Source organism: Mauremys reevesii, linkage group 1 (genome assembly GCF_016161935.1).
Source record: "Mauremys reevesii isolate NIE-2019 linkage group 1, ASM1616193v1, whole genome shotgun sequence".
Lineage (NCBI taxonomy): Eukaryota > Metazoa > Chordata > Testudines > Geoemydidae > Mauremys > Mauremys reevesii.
In genome coordinates, this window is record NC_052623.1 from 235,396,021 (window position 1) to 235,414,784 (window position 18,764).

Sequence of the window (18,764 nt, forward strand, 5' to 3'; positions counted from 1 at the left end):
AACAGAATTCGGTTTCCAGGAAGTCATGGTAAGCCAAAGGGTACGCGGGGTTGGCTTCTTCTGCCTTCATAACGTGAGAACGGTTTCAAACTGCAGCGCTCTCCTTTTCCATAGCAAGCAATGCTGGTTAGGTCTCCCATTTAAAAGGCGGGGCAGCGGTTTTCGGGTGGATGTGCAGCACACCCCTATCCCTACCCCACCATGTGGCTATTCTCTGGGATGATCCCTTCACCCTTCCCCACATCGCGTGGCTATTCTCAGGGATGATCCCTTTTAGCCAAGCGCAAACAGCCCAGCATGAATGGGGTCCTTTTACTATTCCCTTACAAAAATTCCCCTATTTCAACCAGGTGACCATGAACGATATCACTCTCCTGAAGCAGACGCAGAAAGATATAGACCAAATGTTGCTTGAATGCGACCAAAACCCAGGACCATTCACTGCCATTCTTTGTGCTGCAATGATTCCAGACTACTTGCTACTGGCTTGGTGTGGCAAAGTGTCCTACCGTGGAGGACGAAATAAGGCAGAAACCTTCTGCAAAGGCTTTCAGAGTACCTCCAGGAGAGCTTCATGGAGATGTCCCTAGAGGATTCCCGCTCCATCCCCAGACACGTTAACAGACTTTTCCAGTAGCTCTACTGACAGCAAATGCATCCCAAGTCTTCAGGGCAAATCAAACATTAAACACAATCGCCTTTAAACCCTGTAGTGTAGTTACAAATGTGCACTTACCAGAGGTGCCTTCTCCGTCTTCAGGGTCGGGGAATCCCCCTTGGGAGGGCATTGGCTCCAGAGTGATGGAAAAGGTCCTGGCTGTCAAGGAGAATGGATTCTCTGCTTGCCTGCTGCACATTCTCCTCCTCCTCTTCCTCATCCACAAAATCGTCCCCCTTGTTGCGTGAGACTTCTCCCGCTTGCAGGTGCCGAGGACAGTGGTGGGATAGTGGTAGGGTCTCCCCCTAGAATGGCATGTAGCTTATCATAGAAACGGCATGTATGGGGCTCTGACCCAGAGCGATTGTTTGCCTCCTTTGTCTATTGGTACGTTTGCCTGAGCTCCTTAACTTTCTCGTGGCACTGCTGTGTGTCCCTGCTGTAGCCTCTCTCCACCATGCCCTGTGTGATTTTGGCATATATATTTGCATTTCTTCTTTTTGATCGGAGTTCGGCCTGCACAGATTCTTCTCCCCATACAGCAATCAGATCCAGTGTCTCCCCTCGGTCCATGCTGGAGCTCGTTTGCGATTCTGGGGGGACCGCATGGTCACCTGTGCTGCTGATCTCACCACGCTGACCAAACAGGAAATGAAATTCAAAAGTTCCCGGGGCTTTTCCTGTGTACCTGGCTAGTGCATCGAAGTTGAAAGTGCTGTCCAGAGTGATCACAATGGAGCACTCTGGGATAGCTCCCGGAGGCCAATAACGCCGAATTGCGTCTGCACTACCCCAAATTCAACCCAGCAAGGTCGACTTTAGCGCTACTCCCCTGGCTGGGGAGGAGTACAGCAGTCAATTTTAAGAGCCCTTTAGGTTGATGGAACGGAGTTGGTTGTGTAGACGCATTGCTTATAAATTCAACCTAACATGGCTAAAATTTGACCTAACCACGTAGTGTAGACCAGGCTTAAGTGAAAATTCACTGGCTTTGAGAAGGGATGTGTAGAATGTTTCCCATCAGTGTATTGGTGAGATAGATTGGCCTCCCCTCTTCTTTTGTCTCACTAGAGATAAATTAGGTTTGTCTCTAAAGTTTACATTTCAGTTCAGAAATGGTAATAGTTCAAACACTGATTTTAGAGAGCGGGACAAGGTGGGTGAGATTTTTTTTTTTTAATTTAATTTTTATGGACCAACTTCTGTTGGTGGAAGGGACAAGCTTTTGGGCTTCAGAGCTCTACCTCAGAGTGTCCTAGATAAATACAAAGTGGGACCTGTCTGATTTTATTTTTTAGAGGTTCAAGAGCTCGGGAAACTGGGATACTTACAGAACTAAGTCAATGTGAGATTTGTAGTGATTGCTCAAACCTTTCTGGAAGGGGGGTTGGGATGGCAACCAAAGTAATTAACCTGGAGTTTCAGGGTCTCGGCTCCCCAGACAAGAGAGACTGCTAAAAGGTAGACTGCTCGAATTCTACATTTTAGTCTTGCACCATTGAACTATCACCTGCTACTGGATCAATAAATGACAGGACAAGGATTGTGTTATAAGAAATTATAGCAGTGCTGCTGTCCCCATGAGTAGTGGGAATAATTAGGCAAGAAACTAAATATCAAAAGGAAATAAGTGAAGCGGAAAAGACATTGAGTGAAGGCTGATTTTCTTCTGTTCTTTTGAATTTTGACTGCAACTGAGCAGATTCAGCAGAGAGAAACTGAAATGATTGAGACTGATATATATGGTTGTATTAAAAGAACTGTTACTGTAATCCCTTAGTTATAGTCCTAAATTATGTCTACCAGTATTGAGGGGTGCAAACACCGAGGAGAGAGAGCACTACAAGCAGGGCTGGTTCAACCATTTAGGCGACCTAGGCGGTTGCCTAGGGCACTAGGATTTGGGGGGCACCATTTCCTTCGGCAGCGACCGTGGCAGCCGGATCTTCGACCGCGGCAGCCGGATCTTCGACCGCCCCGGTCACCGCCGGCATTTAGGCGGAAGGAGCTGGGGCAGGGGAGCGTGGGGAGGGCCGCCTGCAGCAAGTAAGGGGGGGCGGCACGCAGGGGAACTCCCTGCCCCAGCTCACCCCTGCCCCACCTCCTCCCCGAGCACGCCGTGGCTGCTTCACTTCTCCCGCCTCCCAGGGTTGCGGCACCTAAGCTGATTGGCGCCACAAGCCTGGGAGGCAGGAGAAGTGAAGCAGCGACAGCGTGCTTGGGGTGCTCGTGTTTGTGCGCGGAGCAGGGGTAAGCTGGGGTGGGGTGGGGCCTCAGGGCGGAGGGGGGGGGGTAGGGAGCTGCCGCGGGATGGGGGCACCTCAGGGCAGAGGGGGGGAGCTGCCACAGGGCAAGGGGGTGGCCTCAGGGTGGGGGCACGGGTGGGGAGGGCGCAAGGTGGAAGTTTCGCCTAGGGTGCGAAACATCCTTGCACCGGCCCTGGCTACAAGGCAGTGTAACTAAAAGCAATGAGATAAAATGAAACAATGGAAGATTTAGGCTGAATATCAGACAGTGTTTCTAAATACTGAGACCTTTGACTATGGAGTAGTTTCCCAAGGGAAATAGTGAAAATCTCATTACTTAGGTCATTTAAAGGTGGAGTGGACAAAGCACTAGCAAATATGCTGTAGAGTAACAGACCTTCTTTTGCAGAAAATGACCAAATATCTTCTTTTTTCCCTCCCTTTTTCTAATTTCTGGCTTTTAAAGCAGTTCAGCTCTGCAATCTGGACCCCAGTGTTCAACAAGTTTACATGGAAAACCCTTTCTATAATCAGTCACAGCCTTGTTACTTTCAGATATGGATACCGTCTTCTCTAGAAAGCTATTAGCCAGGTTAGGAGGGGACGTTCTCATGCAGTACATTGTATACAAATAAAGAGTACTTTTAGGGTTAACTCCTATTTATTGGTACTAACATGTGACATAAAAAAACTAGTAAATTTGGGGGGGGGTTTATCTCCTAAATAAACTAGAAAATGTAAACACTTCTCTCAGCTTCTGCAGATGGCTAAGTGTTTCTCCTAAATACGAAGTAAGCTTAAGTGACTGGAAGCCACATTGTACTTTATTATAGATGGTGGAATAGATGCTGCCTGTTAACCTCCTCAGATAATAAACCATCAAACCACAGAAATAAAGTGTAATAGTCCTGCTCATTATATAGCTGCACTGTCAAAATGTTCTTCTGACAGAACACTTTTCTTTCTTTCCCCACCATGCTAATTTCATCATTGTACATCTGATTAAGTGACAACAAAATAGACAATGATTTTTTTTTTACAATTCAACCTTCCCCCAATGCCAAAGCATAAATGTTTTATACAATCAGATGTTTTCATTCTCTCCTCCTCATCATTCCCTACCTTATTCGTAATCATTACTGTCACTTTATATATTTCTTTCAGTATGAAGACTACTAAATCCTACAAGGTCAGTGACTTTCAATGATATGATTTCAGATAGCATTATAAATCTGGCAAATTACTCCAGCTGGCCCCAAAGAAAAGGCTCTATACAGTGAATCTTTCTTTGTATTTTTGTTAAGGTTATGTACAATTATCCTTATTAAGAAATTAGAAAGAGAAACGTCTTTTTTCCCTGTATATATCATTTTATCTAGGTAAACGTAGAATAACCAATCAGTTATGCATCCAATGTCGTAGCCCTGTGGATATCACAATCTACGTGCACATAGTTAGAAATTCTTGGGCTGACGTCCTGGCCCCACTGCAGTCAATGAGTTTTTGTCATTCACATTAGTGGAAATCATAGACAGGATTTCGTCCCTAGTTAACACAAATGGTAAAAGCAAAAGTAAAAGATGTAGTAGTGGTTTTAGATTTGTCACATCCTAGATTTGATCATCCTAGTAGCCCTTCTCTGCACCAGTTCCAGTTTGATTCCTCTTTTAAAAAAATGCGACACAGTATTCCAGATGAGGTCTCACCAGTGCCCTGTATAATGGTACTAACACTTCCCTGTCTCTACTGAAAATACCTCACCTGATGCATCCTAGGACTGCATTAGGGTTTTTTATGGCTGCATTATATTGGCAGCTCATAGTCATCCTGTTATCAACCAATACACTCAGGTCTTTTTCCTCCTCTGTTGCTTCCAACTGATATGTCCCCATCTTATAACAAAAATTCTTGTTGTTAGTCCTTAAATGCATGATCTTGTACTTTGCATTATTAATTAATCCCATTTCTATTATTCCAGATTTCAAAGTCGTCCAGATCAGCTTGTATGATATTCCAGTCCTCCTCCGTATTGGCAATACCTTCCAACTTTGTGTCATCTGCAAATTTTATTAGCACACTCCTACTTTGTGCCAAGGTTATTAATGAAAATGTTAAATAAGGTTGGTCCCAAGACGGATCCCTGAGGAACTCCACTAGTAAACTCCCTTCAGCCTGACAGTTCACCTTTCATTATGATCCACTGTAGTCTCCCCTTTAACCAGTTCCTTATCCACCTTCCAATTCTCATATTAATCCCCATCATCTCCAATTTCACTAATAATTTCCCATGTAGAACTGTATCAAATGCCTTACTGAAATCTAGGTAGATTAGATCTACTGCATTTCCTTTGTCTAAAAAATCAGTTATTTTCTCAAAGAAGGAGATCAGGTTGGTCTGGCATGATCTACCTTTTGTAGAACCATGTTGTATTTTATCCCAATTACCTCTGTCCTTAACTACTTTTTCTTTCAAAATGTGTTCCAAGACCTTGCATACAATTGAGGTCAAACTAACAGGCCGGTAGTTTCCCGGATCACTTTTTCCCGCCTTTCTTAAAAATAGGGACTATATTAGCAATTCTGCCATCATAGAGTGTGATCCCTGAGTTTATGGTTTCATTAAAAATCTTTGCTTGATTAGTCCTTAAGTACCTAAATGGGGAACAAATATTTAATAACAGGCTCTTCAATCTATATACTATGATCCAATGGTTGGAATTTGACTAGACAAAGTCGGACTGGAAATAAGGTGTAAATTTTTAACAGTGGGCATAATTAACCACCAGAACAATTTATCTAGGGTTGTGATGGGTTCTCCATACTGATGATTTTAAAATAAAAATTGCATATTTTTCTAAAAGATCTGCTCTAGGAATTATTTTGGGAGACGTTCTGTGGCCTGTGTTAGACAGGAGGTCAGATTAGATGATCAGAGTGGTCCCTTCTGGATTTGGAATCTCTGAATCCATGAATTCTGCTTTATATCTGGTAAAGGTCTGACTCAACATTATTTTTTCCACTCTCCAAACTTCTGTTGTTTTTGGATGCCTTGACATTGCTGCTTGTATACTGCTGCCATACAAATAATTATAGGTCATGTTGTTTATTTCTACCTAAATCTGTGTGGGTTAAGATGGGCAAAAAGATCTGCTACAATAAAAAACAAAAAATGCTACCCTAATCCCGCTGAAACCCACACTCCATAGGGTACTGTTGGAAAAGGGGGCATGGTTTTAAAAGGGCCATAAAAGAATGCATTACCTAGAAAAGGCAACATCAGTTCCACAAGATGCTGGTCTAACCCCTGAGCAACTTGGTTATGTGGTGGTCTCGCATGCATGTGAGATCTCTTGCCACTGGAAAGTTGGGCTTGACTCTTTCCTATTATTATTACAAGCATTTCTCTTGAGCATTTCTCAGTTCTGTAACACAGTAATTGGCCCATTAAGCATCATATATAGGCCCAGACTCTGATGCTTATAAATATGCTCAGTATCACCTTACTCCATAAGTAGGCCCCACTGAATATTTTATACATGTATACAAGAGAAGGAACAGGGACATCTCCATACACTGTCTGTTTTTAGAGGTACATCTGTAGTTCCTGTTGTGATTTACCCTTCTGTGACCATGGAAACTACCAACACACTAGGTAGTGACTTGGGATATTGGACTGTGGTCTGCAGATCTACTGGACCTTTTGTACTGGGGAAGCCATTTCTCCTCACAATGCTGGAGTTGTTGCGGGGGTCAAACGGGTCAAAGGAGAGTGGGTTATTCTTGTGTTTTTTTGTTTTTTTTTTAATGCAACAAGCCTCTTTTCTGGTGGTCATCTCTGAGTACCATTCCCCTGACTAGGCTGGGAAGGGTGTATATGAGATGAATATCTTCTTTAAAGCATCATAAAAGACTCTCTCTGTAGTGTGTGTGGACGGAAGAGGGGCTTCAGCCTGACAGTTCACCTTTCATCATGATCCACTGTAGTCTCCCCTTTAACCAGTTCCTTATCCACTTTCCAATTCTCATATTGGAAAGGTGAAAGGATACTCCATCGTGGTCTAAGGTCCTGATCCCACAAACGTTGACACGTGCTTAACTTCAAACACGGTTATATGTAATCTCACTGAAGTAAATGTTAAAGTTAAGCACACATTTAAGAGTTTTGCAGGAGCAGAGATAACTATGTCCTTTCTCTTGGGACTCTCATGCATGGGTTCTCGCAGGAGGGTCATGGACACCCTGTCCTTTCCTTAATGTCAAATGGGGGGGTGAGGAGGGGTTCCCAGGGCAGTTCCAGCTGAGAACCACAGCTCTCGTTCATTCATTCCCCTGTTGGGATTCTTGAAGGAGCCACTGCACCATGCTGGAGATACACCACAGGGTTAGCTTTTTGCCATTTTGGTTTATCAGAGCATGGAAAATCCTGGGAAAACAAGCTACCCTACAGACAATTTTTAGTTGGCTGCAGTTTTATTGTTCTATGTCAGCTTTATTATTGCAAAAAGAAAAAACTTTAGGTAATTAATATCCATAGACATTAAACTAATTTGATTTTGGTTTTGTTGTTGTTAATGACTGAACTTTGCCCATCACACAAGCCAGTTCACAATTGCATCATCGCTGGAGGCTTTGTTAGGGCTTTAGAGCCAAGAGTCTAGTTGCCATAGCTACTGAGAACTGTGCCTTCTTGTATGTGGGCTCCAGTCTGCATTCCAGGGGCATCAGGTGCAGATTGTAAATGATTTAGTGTATGTGACAAGGGGGAGTGGGTTTTTACTTTTGTCTGGGTTTTGTGTCTAATTCTGCAGCACTAACTCCAGTGAAAATTAAAATATCAGGTACTTTCTAAATAAAAACCCATATCACATATAAGTTGTTGGTTTTTTGCTGTTTCTATAGAATGGTGTTCTGATAAACACCCTTCGTAATTTCAGTCTGGATATATATTGTAGGGCGGGCTGGTAGTGCCACCTATTATTGTTAAGGTTGCTGGACATTTCCCATTATAAGATACTGTTTTAAGTTAATTTTCGCTTTACCAGACTTCAACAATTTGAGCTGAAATTTGCCATGTGGGGTGTCTGTCTAGGGCTGAATCTATTCTGAGAGTGAAATTAGAGAAAAATACATTGTTTTGCCCATATTAAAATCTGGTGACCTTTTCTTTTTTTTTTTTTGAAAAGCCCTGACCAGCCCATACTTTGGAACAGACTTCAACTTTGGCAGTGTAATGGCTTTTATGTGTGAGATGTGCCTTTTGCCATCCCTGTGTAAGTCCAATCAAATTAAACAAGTCATAAACCTTTTGAAGAATCGTAGTTCACACATTCTCAGTTAAGACTTTCTTAGGTTTTTGCAGCTAAATTCCCCAAAGGCTCTGTCTGCATTAAGGGTTCTCCAGCAGGGGACTGAACTTTCCCTGCAACTACAGTTCTGGGGTTCTGTGCTTTGGGGCTGGACACCAGAACTGTCTCTTCTGTGCTCTCAGTGCCCTCCCTGCTGATGCCCAGGTAGTGTGGAGGCAGAATCTGGATGATTTGAATGCAGAAGGGGCAAGAGCTGGACTTGTGAGAGTTGAGGGAGTAGATAGGGACAGGGTGCTGTGGGGTAGAGGTAATGGAAAGTGGAAATTGAGAGGATTGACAAGACTGGGTTGGTCAAGGAGATAGGGATCTAGAAAGAGAGAAAGATGGAGGGGAAGACTTGGAGCCAGTGGGTGTGGGGAGACGACTTATCTGGGCAGGGAGGAAACAGTGGGGTGCGGGAAAGGAGGAGTGGGTGTGGTGACAAGGAGCTGGGGATCAGGGGAGATCTGTGACTGACTGGGCAAAGAGAATGGAGAAAGGTGCTTGAGGGAGAGACTGGGAGTCGGGGGACGGGGCGGGGGGATAGAGAACATGGGTGAGGTGGGTGGCAACTGGAGCCTGAGTGGGGGAGACAAATGGGAGAAAGACCTAGGGATGGGGGTAAATTGGGAATGATGGGGCAAGGAGACTAGAACTGGTGGGGGGAAATTGGGCCTGGGCCAGGAAGTCCTAATGGGGGGACTGGGATTGGGATGAGAAGCCTGAGGAGTAGAAACTGGGATTGGCTAGGTGAGGAGAATGGGACTGGGACAAGGAACCAAGATTTGAGACAAAGACAGGCTGGAGAGGAAGGGGCAGAAGGAGTCAAGTGTGGGGGAAATAGACAAAAGAGTTGGTGCCCATTAAACCAGGCACCTTTCCAGAGCCTGGAATGGAACACAAGGTTTGAGTCTCACCATTCCTCTGCTGTCAGCAAACACCTGTGAAACCCACTGGCAAAGTGTCTCTCTCATCCCCCTCTAGTGCTGTTCTGCATGATAATCTACTACTGCCATCAGTTTCTCTGTTAGCTGAAGTGACAGAGGTCTGTGGGTTGGATCTAAAGTTTCCAACCCTGTTGATATGTGGGTGTCAATATGATGCCACATGATGCAATTTGTTTGCTCTTTTATAAACCTAGGAAATTATACACTCATACAAAACCTATATTAAGAGTGTTATTGAGGTTGCAAAGTCAGACACTCAAAACTTAGGAAATGCCTGTGAAATCTTAATTCAGCACCCCGGTGCATATTAGTTATGATACCATCTTTTAATCATATGATCTCATTCTATTTATGATGTGCTATGACGGGGGGAATTCCTACCGGAGCAGTCTCAATGCAGCCATGCTGCTGTGTGGTGAGGAGTGCGCCGGAGCCATTGCAGGGTCTCCACACACATCCTGTGGTCCCACTAGTTTTGGAGATAGCTTTTCTGTGTCCCAGAGCCCTTTTTTACTTCACCACCCAGAGGATGATAGAGGGGAATCTCCATGAATAAATCCTTTCAAGCATTTCCTCACACAAAACGCCCTCCCAAGGCTTCTAACCTGGGCCCAGGCTGGCCCTACTCAACTTATCGACTCATTTAGTCTTAATACCTGCTGAAAGACGTGATAAACTGTTCAAATCATGGTGGAATGATCTAAATCAAGGCAACTAAATCACTTTTTTTAAAACGAGTGATATAAATCAGCTTGATGCTTTGTAAAATAATTTTGAAAATTTGTGCTATTGCAACTTTATTTTGAAATATATAATCAGCCAAATTATAAATGCTCCCATTTCCTTTTAATGCCATTATGGGTAGTGATACTGGTATTTGAATTTTACAGAACTGCTATAAGCAAAGGAAAAAAAGAAAGAAAATGGAAGCCCTAATCCTTCAAACACTTAAGCGTCTACATAGCTTTATTAACATGGATAGTCCTATTAGCCACCAGTAATCCTACTGGAGTCAAAGTTAAGCATGTGCATAAGCATTTGCGTTTTTAACCTTTTTGGCCTTAGAAGCTAGTCAAAGTTTGGGGCCCTGTGGGTTGTTCCCGCTGGGAGGAGAAAATGATAGAGGAGTCTAGTACCTTTGATACAAACTTATTTATTTATAAAGAATGTGCAAAGTTCTGTTTCCCTGAACACAGGATGAACGAAAAATAACAGGAGATGATGTCATTGCTTACTTCCCCAAGCCCCTTTTAGCTGGCTTGTCCAGGCAGTGTGTCTCTTCTCGTGTGCGTGCACACACACAACCCCCAAAACAATACTCAACAACCCGCCCTCCCCCTTCCAAGTTATTGGAAATCCTGAGTGGCTTTGGTGTGCCTTTGTCTTGCAGACCACTATTCTTTCTTAACAGTGAATGAAGGGCAACTGTATTACATTTGGTTTAACAGCTATAATAGCTTAACACCCAATAACAGATGCATTCTGCACGGCAATTGTTTATTTTTAATTAAAACCTTTTCTCATAGTCTTTGTCATTTTAAAAGAAAATTGCTTTGGTGTTGGCAATGAAAATGTATGTAGGTGGTCAGTACATTAAAGATATTGTGAACTATTTCATACACAGGCCAAAAAGTAGACCCTAATGTAAGCTTCTAAATCCATATTTAGGCACCAAAGTTTGGGATTAGCAGCATTTGAAAAGTTATTTAGTAGCTTAAGACCCATTGACTGAGAACTGCAGATCCTGCTGGAGAATCACCTGGTCAAAGTGTTTCTCCTTCTTTGACCTGTGGAAGCTCAATAGATCAGAAGGTGGTGTTGGTTGTAAATAGGGTGTGAGTGATTTACTCTTCAACTTTTGTTTCAGTTTGTGTTGTTCTATCAGTAAGGATGTCAGAGAGGCTCTGAGCTTGTCTTTTTCAGCATAAATGAGCATTTAAGTGTGAAATTTTTAGTAGCAAAAATCTGTATGTAAAATCTGAAATTCTTCTAACAATTAGGAAATTAATTGAAAAAACAGGTGGAAAACATTCTCGTTAGCAATTTATGAGTATAAAATAGGAAGAAAGTAAAGAACTAGAAACATGTAAACAAAAATTCTGATTTAAATGTCAGCCATTATTTAGATTTTTAAAAAAATCATGTTTTTAAATCATGATGATTTTTATTTATACTGATTAAGATGCAACAATAGAATACAATTAGACATCGAATCCAGAATACCTGCTATTTGCTATTGCATATGTAATATCAGCTAATGTACAAACTCTTTATGAAGCCTTCTCTAGGTTTTATAGACGAGATGGGGAGAGGCTGGCTAGGAAAGATAATGTGCTGGCTGAGTGAATGATACAAACAACCCAATATCCTTTGTCTCATCTTGAATGAAAATCTAGATGAGAAATCATACCTAAATCTCTGTTTATCTAATCTAGTCTATTCTAATCCATACCTGATTATAAAGAATTACATTACAGCCTTATAGAAATCAGTTCCTGTTTCCAGCAAAAACATTACCAGCCTATGAACCCTTAGAAGACATTTCAGGTTTCTCTTCATTTATTTTTTTTAACACATTCCAACTGCTCGTTATGACTTTGCTTGACTGTTGCCTCTTGAATTTATTTGTATAGCTGATCAGTAGCATTGGTATCCTTAGTCATTAAAGCAGTGTGATTAGGGTGGCGACTCATGCATCCCCAGCATATTGGACATTCAAGTACTTCCAGGAACAGCATAAACCTTCCCCTGCTGGTATGATGTCCTCCCAGTGGGTGGGGTGCTCTTCACAATGTAATACCCAGCCACCCGTCTCCCGCATCCAATACCAGACAAAACCTTGTCTGGTTTTGTCTCAATACCAGATGGGGGACACACCTTAGAAAAGTAGGCTTTTCTGGATCAAAACAGGACAAATGCCATGCCTAGGTGTGATGATCCAAATATTTGGGCTCAATTGGTTTTGAGAACACATTCAAGCAGTGTTTTTTTAGGTTACTTGCAAGAAATGTATAGAAAAATGTAAGAAAACAAAGGAATTAGGGACAAAAGCAAAGGAGATGTAATGTTCTGTTCAGGTTTGGAGTGCAGACCAATCTAGTGATATCCATAAAGCATATTTGGCCGTGCTTGATGTATCCTGTCAGCATTTAGGAGCACGTTTTTGTTATTCTTAAATATCTCCATAATTTTTAAGAGTTCTTTCTTTTGTTCTTGTAAATGAAATATCTGACTCTGTGATACATTAAAGACTAGTAAAATGTAATGTTACTTCATGGTCCTGATTTATAGCTATATGCATCATGATGTGTAAAAGATAATGCGCATTGATTATTCCTGAATCTGATACAAAAGCTGTAAGTACCACATAGATTGAATCTTACTTGTGCAAAACTGCTAGTGAGATGAAGGCATGACATGACCTGGAGAACAATTGCTTCCATTAGGCTGTTTATGGATCTCTGTGTGTTTTAGGGTGACCAGACAGCAAATGTGAAAAATCGGGACAGGGGATGGGTGGTAATAGGCGCCTATATAAGACAAAGCCCCAAACGTCGAGACTGTTCCTATAAAATCGGGACATCTGGTCACCCTAGTGTGTTTGCCTACAGACTGTGAAACAGCTCTTTACTTTTTGACTGGTTCATGCAGTGATACTGTGCTACACAGGAAGCTACTTAGTGGAAAAGTAATGCTTTAAGACCACAGTTCAGCTAAGCATATTAACTTCAATGGGTCTGCACATAGTGCTTAAAGTGTGTGTAGGAGAGGGGGAAAATAATAAAAATTGGTGTGGGTCGCTGAGAGATACACTTTAAGCACTGTCTTAGGAAAGTTCCTGCTCCCAGATTGATAGACCCCCAAATACACACTTTTTTCAGACTACTTTAAGCACTGATTGTACATGTGCTTAAAGTTAAGCTGCCACAGAGTTTCTGGGCGATGCTCTGGAACTGCTCCCCACAAAGCCAATTAGGACTTTGGGGAGCCTCCTCTCCCTTGGAGCAGACTGTCTCCAGGGCAAGATGCTCACATGGTTTCACCTTCCTGGGTCTGACCTTGGAGCATTTAGCATATGCCCCTCCGTGCGCTTCCCTCAGCGAGTCCACCCAGGCGGACCCAGTCCACCCAGTCCATTTCCCATAGAGTGAACAAACTTTCTTTTTGCTTTTGTCTTGAATGTAGCCTTCAACTTTGTGTAACGCCTTTCCAAAAAGCCCACATGGTTTGAAGTTTAATACACACTTCTCCACTTCGCAGTTAGACATGGCTTTTAGCCAGCCAGTAAAACAGAGGTTTATTAGATGACAGGAACATGGTCTAAAACAGAGCTTGTAGGTACAGAGAACGGGACCCCTCAGCCGGGTCCATTCTGGGGCCCAGCAAGCCAGAGAACCCCGTCTGCACTCACTTCCTATCCCCAGCCAGCTCCATACTGAAAGCCCCTCCAGCCCCCTGCTTCTCTGCTGAGTTCCTTTCCCGGGCCGGGAGGTCATCTGACCTCTTTGTTTTTCCACACCTTTAGCATCCCCTTGCAGGGGGAAAGGGCCCGGGCCATTAGTTGCCAGGAGACAGAGTGTCGGCCAGAAACTGAGGCACCCACACAGTATTCAGAGGAAACATTAAGAACAGTCCCACTTCGTCACATAAGCATATGCTTAATTGCATTGCTGGATCAGGACCTAAGTTTTTTGAAGCATGTTAATGTTGTGAAGTCAGCTAAAAAGACTTCTCACGTTGGAGAGTATAATAGCCTCCTTGTCTCTCCCCCCACACTCCGCTCAAAAATGTAATTTAACAAAAATTGGTAGTAAAATCCTAAATCTAGGAGTTCTCAGTCTTAAAGTTATAAGTGGACAATGTATGTCAACAGCCAGTTGCATTTAGTATTGTGGGCTCAGCACAAATTGGGCAGTTTATTTGGGTGCCTCCCTGTGGATGTGGGGTGTGTATTCAGGTCTATTGGTCATGTTCCCCATCAGATGTTGTTTTAATATATGCCATCTGATAGATCCAACTACACTACAAATTCAACATATTGGTACTGTGCCAAACACAGTCATCATTTTATAAATAATACATGTGCACTACTTAATCTTCATATCTAGGCCATTGTTCTCATTGTCATCATCTGTAGTTTCATTCGTGTGGGTTTTGTTTTATGTTTGCGTTCAGACTACCTAGTGTTCTTGACAGATCCCTAATGGTAAGCAGAGTCAGTACTTGGAGGGAAATCTCTAAGGAAAACCCAGGAACTGTATAGGAAGTAGTGTCAGTGATGTAGTAGATAACCTTTTTTCAGAGTCGGTACTGAAACTGTGCTCCAGATGGTGATAGGTGATGCTGTGCTGGAGGTTCTCTCTCTGGGTGAGATGAAAAACCCAATTGCAAGTAATGTGGTCAGTAAAGATCCCCTAGCACCTTTTGCATGAATAAAGAGATGTGTGCTGGCCAAATTCTAGTTTGTGTAATTATATTCTGCCTAAGTTTCCCTGGTGATTTCAAATGCCTACAATATTCCTCTTTGCTTCCTGTCCGTTGTATGCAGAATTGCTACAGAGTTGCTACAGTGCACCCTAAAGGTGTTTCACTTGTGGGTGAAGTGATTCCTTACAAAGCACTTTCAAATCCATTGGAATGAAGGTTTATCATCAGATGCATTTCATTTAAGATTCTTTCTGCTGCCCCCTTCATTCCAAACAACCACCATTAGATTACATTATGTGTTAATCTGCTGATATATTTCACTTATATGGTGCCATTCCCTATCCCTTTTCTGTGAGTATCTTATTTATGTGTTTGGTTAAAATATGACTAGCCAAAGCTCTAGGCGCGCACACAAACTTTATTTGTACGATAAATAAATGAGATCAATGTCCAAAACTAAAATCCCTTCCAAATTCTCAGAACTATAAAAGCATTAGAAAATAACACTTTGGTGTATCTCCTGGATCACCTAGTCCAGTCCCTTGCTATTGCAGGCTACTATCATCTCTCCCACATTCCCTATTCTACATTCATCCCTTACCTGCAACCCCAGAAAAAGCCTGCAAGAAGAGCTGGCATTGCCTGGTGACCTGAGGGTCAACAAATCCAGGTTCTGGCAGACAAATAAGGCAGCAAATTTCAAAGCAGAGGTTCAAAGTACTGTGCAGATGTCTGCATGCCAATGGATGTTCGTATATCATCAGGATGTCTTGTTTTCTATCAGCAGGTCGAAGTTGAAGTTTACCGTAGGGATTCTAAGAAGCTTCCTGGCCTGGGTGACCCAGACATCGATTGGGAGGAGAGTGTCTATCTGAACCTCATCCTGCAGAAGGTTACAAGAACCTCTTTCTCTTCTGATGCTCACTTTAGGCTCACAGACTACTCATGGTTATAGGGGTTTCAAAACCAGCTCTGGTCTACAATGTAGTTTGAGGCATTTAAGCAATTAGAGGAAAGAAAAAAACAACCCATGTGTTTCATTTTGTCTCTCTGGGTCTGAGTGAACTTACTGAACAGATGAAGTCGTCATGTTTTGTTTAGATTTCGATGGCTACATGATTCCGACCTAAAAAACATAAATCCACTAATGTTCAATGAATCTGTGCTGAGGTTTGTAACCAAATGGGAAAATAGGTGAGCTTTACCAAGTGATAAAAGAAGACTGTTGTTGTTTTTTTTTAAAAGCAACATCTTCATTAAGATTTGAAATGTTGATGCAACTAAGAAACCGTTTTGAGCTCTTGCCAGTAGCCATTGAGCTCTTGCCATGGAGTTGCCACTTGCCAGCTACTGGCAGCAAAAGTTTAGTTTTAGTTTTCTCATTGGAGACGTCTGAAAGTAGTATAGGTTGTTTGGGTTTTTTGGATTAACACATGGAGTGTTTAGTCAGTACATGGGTTATATTGGAGATTTTGGGAGGCTGATTATTTTTATTACAATCATTCCAGATCCATGCCATATTTTGTTGATTATGATCGCAAAATGGGAGACCTTTCATTTATGGCACATGTACTGAGTTGTGTTCATTTTCCTCCTTTCTCCGCCAAAAAGACTAATTCCGAAGTTGCTCCTCAGAGAGCATTTTCACCATTAATTTTGTATGTGGAATACAATAGAACCATTTCACTGCAAGTCAGAATTCTGAGATTATCAACACAGCTGGGAAAGGTTTGTTACAAGTTTTCTCAGATTATGTGGCAGGGAACTTTATGGCTGTGGATATTTCCTGGGTGTTGCCCTTTTTCATTAACGTTTCCATTTTTTCCATGCCTAGGGAGGCTATTTTCATCCATTTCACTCTTAAACTAAATACTACATGTGGCACACCTACTCCTCCAGCTAACCCCTAACCTTACATCTGAAGAGAGTGATAGAGGGATTCCCATACCCACATCTGGAGTCGATTGTACCCCGTAGTAAGGGTCTTTGCAGAGCTGTTAGATATTGAAGTAATGGTCAGAATAAGTGTGTCTTGGCTATGAATAAAACAGCAGTGGTTTCAGTGTGTTCAGAAAGGAAATTGGAACACACAAATGTTTTTCTTTGAAGCCAGACAGAAAGATGAAAACCATGAATGTAGAGTGTTTTCTGTTTTGTGCATTGATACTTAGCTCTGAACATCTGTTTTCCCCACCTCCACCACCAATTGACACCTCTGTCATCTGTTTCAGCTGGACTACGTGGTCACCTGTGCTGTGTGCACTCGCTCAGATGGAGGGGATATTCACATTCACAAAAAGAAATCTCAGGTGAGCGGATCCCACTATTGTTGAGGCTTCAAGGACAAACATTTTGCACCCAAACTTCCCCACCCCTAACAACTGTATAAAAACCAGGGCAGTGAGTCTCAAGTTATGGTCTATGGAGCTGCTTCACGAAGGTGACGCCTTCATCCGTGTTCATGAAGTGACATTTCCTGATAGTTGCATCCCAGAGCAGAGCTCGTTTACATTCTCAGAATGTTTTTTTGAGGTTGGCTTAACCCTCCACTCCCACCCCCCCAAAAAAACCCACCCCAGTGCCTCTCAGGATGTTTGTTTCTCAGCTGTCTCTCTTTGGTGTAAATCCAACTGTGATCAGATCCGAAGATCACCCCAAAAGTATCAGGGTATCAAACCCAGAAGAGGACAGAACCAAAAGGCAGCTGGGAGAGATTGTAGCATTGGGGGCTGCAGGCAAGAAGAGACTTGATCCTACTAAAAGGTCAAAACTACCGAGAGGCCAAAAATCAACAGCACAGATATAAAATAAGGACAAGTAGCAATGGGCTTAAATTGCAGCAAGGGCGTTTTAAGTTGGACAGTAGGAAAAACTTCCTGTCAGAGCAGTTCAGCCCTGGAATAAATTGCCTAGGGAGGTTGTGGAATCTCTATCAATGGAGGTTTTTAAGATCAGGTTGCACAAACACCTGTCAGGGATGGTCTAGATAATATGTAGTCCTGCCTTGAGTGCTGGGGACTGGACTAGATGACCTCTCAAGGTCCCTTCCAGTTCTATGTGAATTTATTTCCAGCTTGTCTCCTTTAATGCCTTTGCTTTCTCATGTAACCAGCCATGATACTTTTGGAAGGGTAGGCATGAGATCAGGGCTGGGAGGATCCCTGCTTTCAGAAGTGGGAATAGGGAATTGTTTGAGAACTAGTGAATTAGGGAAACAGTTGACAAGGACCAGGACTGATTGACCCTGTCTAAAACATTATTTAAATCTAAATAAAGTCGTCCTCCTACTTAAAAACAAAAACCAACAAAATACCCAACAGTCTCTTGTTGAAATCTGTACAAGATTTATTGCCAAGGATTTTCCTTTTGAAGGCAACCTGGAACAGTCAGCTATAAAAGTGACCTTTGTGACCTTTGCTATTTACATAGCTGTAGGCTTCGCTTATTTTGTACAAGGCAAAGACATAGCTTTGGGATGCGGGAAGAAAGAAAAACTTTTTCTTATAGAAAAGTTCTATATGAGGCTCTCTCTTACTCTCACACAGACACACACACACACAGAGGGAAGATGACCGTGGCTCACTTACTGATGGGGGGAGGAATGAAAATTCCTCAAAGAAAACAGTTTCAAAAGTCTTGCTAACTCAACTTCTGTCCTGGAGACTACATTTAATATCAGATCGTAGTATATCATATCAGTCTATCGGTATGCTATGAAAAAAAATCAAGGTATATACATTGCATGCCTTCTTATGGGTATGTTCACCAGGTAAATGAAGGTGGGATTGTAGTGTGTGTAGACATATCAACACCATCTTTTAATCTAGCTACCATGGGTGGTAATAGTTGAACAGGATTACGGATTATGAAATGGAAGATTTGCTGCTTCTCAGTGATTACTGTAGCGCTGCCATATTTGAGGAAATCTTAGCCTTTCCATTAGAAATTCTATAACTCGGTTTATTTTTCATATCAGTTGTCAACATGAAGCAACTTTTTTTAATATGTATATACAAATTTGGATTCAGAATTGCTATGCCAGATCAAGCCTATAATCCATGTCCAATGTCTTACATCCAGCCATGGTCCAGGCTTGATGGTTTGAAGCAGAGGTGTCAGATCCAGATCACTTGATATATTT

General features: G+C 42.4%; 1 protein-coding gene across 3 annotated transcripts in view; it reads left to right on the plus strand.

Annotated features, from left to right (window-relative positions):
- Nucleotides 1-18,764, plus strand: part of KIAA0930 (KIAA0930 ortholog) — a 142,331-nt gene that overhangs the window by 99,878 nt on the left and 23,689 nt on the right. For 2 of the 3 annotated variants that reach the window (XM_039499216.1, XM_039499234.1), the window contains exons 3-4: nt 15,408-15,515; nt 16,855-16,932. In XM_039499216.1, the coding sequence (XP_039355150.1) occupies nt 15,408-15,515; nt 16,855-16,932 (186 nt within the window). The remainder of the gene's footprint in view (nt 1-15,407; nt 15,516-16,854; nt 16,933-18,764) is intronic. The other variant, XM_039499226.1, reaches the window with a different exon arrangement.